A 1,557-nucleotide genomic window follows, 5' to 3' on the forward strand; every position below is an offset into this window, starting at 1 on the left:
AGGCGGACGGGGGAGGGGAGCGGGGACGCGTTGGGTGGCGGCCGTGGGAGCGCGGTGCCCCGTGGCACACCGCTGTGCACCGCTGTCCCCGCAGAGCTCAGCGCGTCGGATGAGAGCTCGCTGTCGGATGCTGCGTTGCTGGAGGAGGGTAAGGGCCGTGGGTACGGGGACGCATCCCGCCCCTCCCCACCACAACGCTCCGTCTGTCCTGCAGAGGAGGCACAGCCGACGGGAGCCGGCACCCCGCAGCGCCTTCCATCCCCGTGCCCGTGGCCCCGCTTGGCCCCTGAGGAGCAGAGTGAGGATCCGGGGTGCCCCTCTGCACCCCCCGGCCCCTGGAGGGAGACCAGCCTCGACGGACCCTACGGGAAGGCCAAGAACATCAGTGCTGAGCCTGGGGATGGGGAAACCCGCGCGTCCCGGTGCTGCCCCACGTCCCCACCTGCTGTCACCTCTGTCCCCATCAGCCCTGACTGCAGGGCTGGGGACGTGGCCCCGTATCGCTTCATCCCCGTCCGGAGCGTGGTGCTGTGCAGGCAGATGGGATCCAGTGCTCCCAGCACCCCAGAGCCAGCGATCCGACGTGGACAGTGCCAGTCCCTGAGGTACGGCTGTGCCGTGAGCGGGGACGGGCTGCTGGCACCCGTGGGGAGGTGGGAGATAACCCACGGGGAGGACGGGGATAATTCGTGGGGAGGATGGAGATGATAACTCATAGGATGGTTAGAGACAACTCGTGGAGAGGTTGGAGATGATAACCCACAGGATGATAGAGATAACCCAAGGGGAAGATAGAGATGACCCATGGGGTGAGGAAAGAGATAAGCCCATGGAAAGGAGGATGGAGCTCGCTCCATCTAGACGACTCTGTGAAGAGGAGGAAGCCCCATGGAGGAGATGGAGCTAACTCCATGAAGATAATGGAGATGACTCTGCTTCTGGGGGGAGAAAGATGAAACCAACCCCTTGTCCCGCAGGGTGGACTCACGCTGGGAGCCGGCTGAGATGCGGGGCCGCAGCACAGCTCCCCGCCGCCGCCCCACGTACTACACAGTGACAGTGCCCACCTCCTGCCCCCCGGCCCCCAGCCCCACACCACGCTCCGGCTCCGACGACAGCATCTCCGACGTCTCCAGCGTCTCCCACGCCACCTCCCCGGGCAGCAGCAGCCCCGACGTCTCCTTCCCACGTCCCCCAGCCCCACCACCCTGCACTGAACCCCCTTTCTACCCCCGCGGAGCCCCCCGGCTCCTGCCACCCCCCGGTCCCCCGGTGTTCCTCTATGAGCAGGACCTGGCCCCGCTGCGCTACCAACGCCTGGTGCCCTCTCACAGCCGCATCGTGCGCACCCCCTCGCTTAAGGACTACGTGCCAGGGGGGTCCCGTGGGCTCTCCAAAGCTGCGGTGACAGAGGAGCTCAAATCGTGGCACCAACGCGCCCGGCTGCGCGGAGCCCGGCCTCATTCCCTCGACAGACAGGGGGCCTTCCGGGGACACCGCTGTGGGAACCCCCAGGATGGGTCCCCCCTCCGTGGGGCACCGCTGAGGGCTCAGGTA

The 1,557-nt window shown here is 67.1% G+C and overlaps 1 protein-coding gene across 1 annotated transcript in view; it reads left to right on the plus strand.

Moving 5' to 3' along the window:
* Positions 1-1,557, plus strand: part of INAVA (innate immunity activator) — a 3,493-nt gene that overhangs the window by 1,063 nt on the left and 873 nt on the right. The window contains exons 2-3 of the mRNA XM_031557548.1: positions 95-605; positions 978-1,554. Of these exons, the coding sequence (XP_031413408.1) occupies positions 95-605; positions 978-1,554 (1,088 nt within the window). The remainder of the gene's footprint in view (positions 1-94; positions 606-977; positions 1,555-1,557) is intronic.

Source organism: Meleagris gallopavo, unplaced genomic scaffold (assembly GCF_000146605.3).
Source record: "Meleagris gallopavo isolate NT-WF06-2002-E0010 breed Aviagen turkey brand Nicholas breeding stock unplaced genomic scaffold, Turkey_5.1 ChrUn_random_7180001854197, whole genome shotgun sequence".
In the NCBI taxonomy this organism is placed as follows: domain Eukaryota; kingdom Metazoa; phylum Chordata; class Aves; order Galliformes; family Phasianidae; genus Meleagris; species Meleagris gallopavo.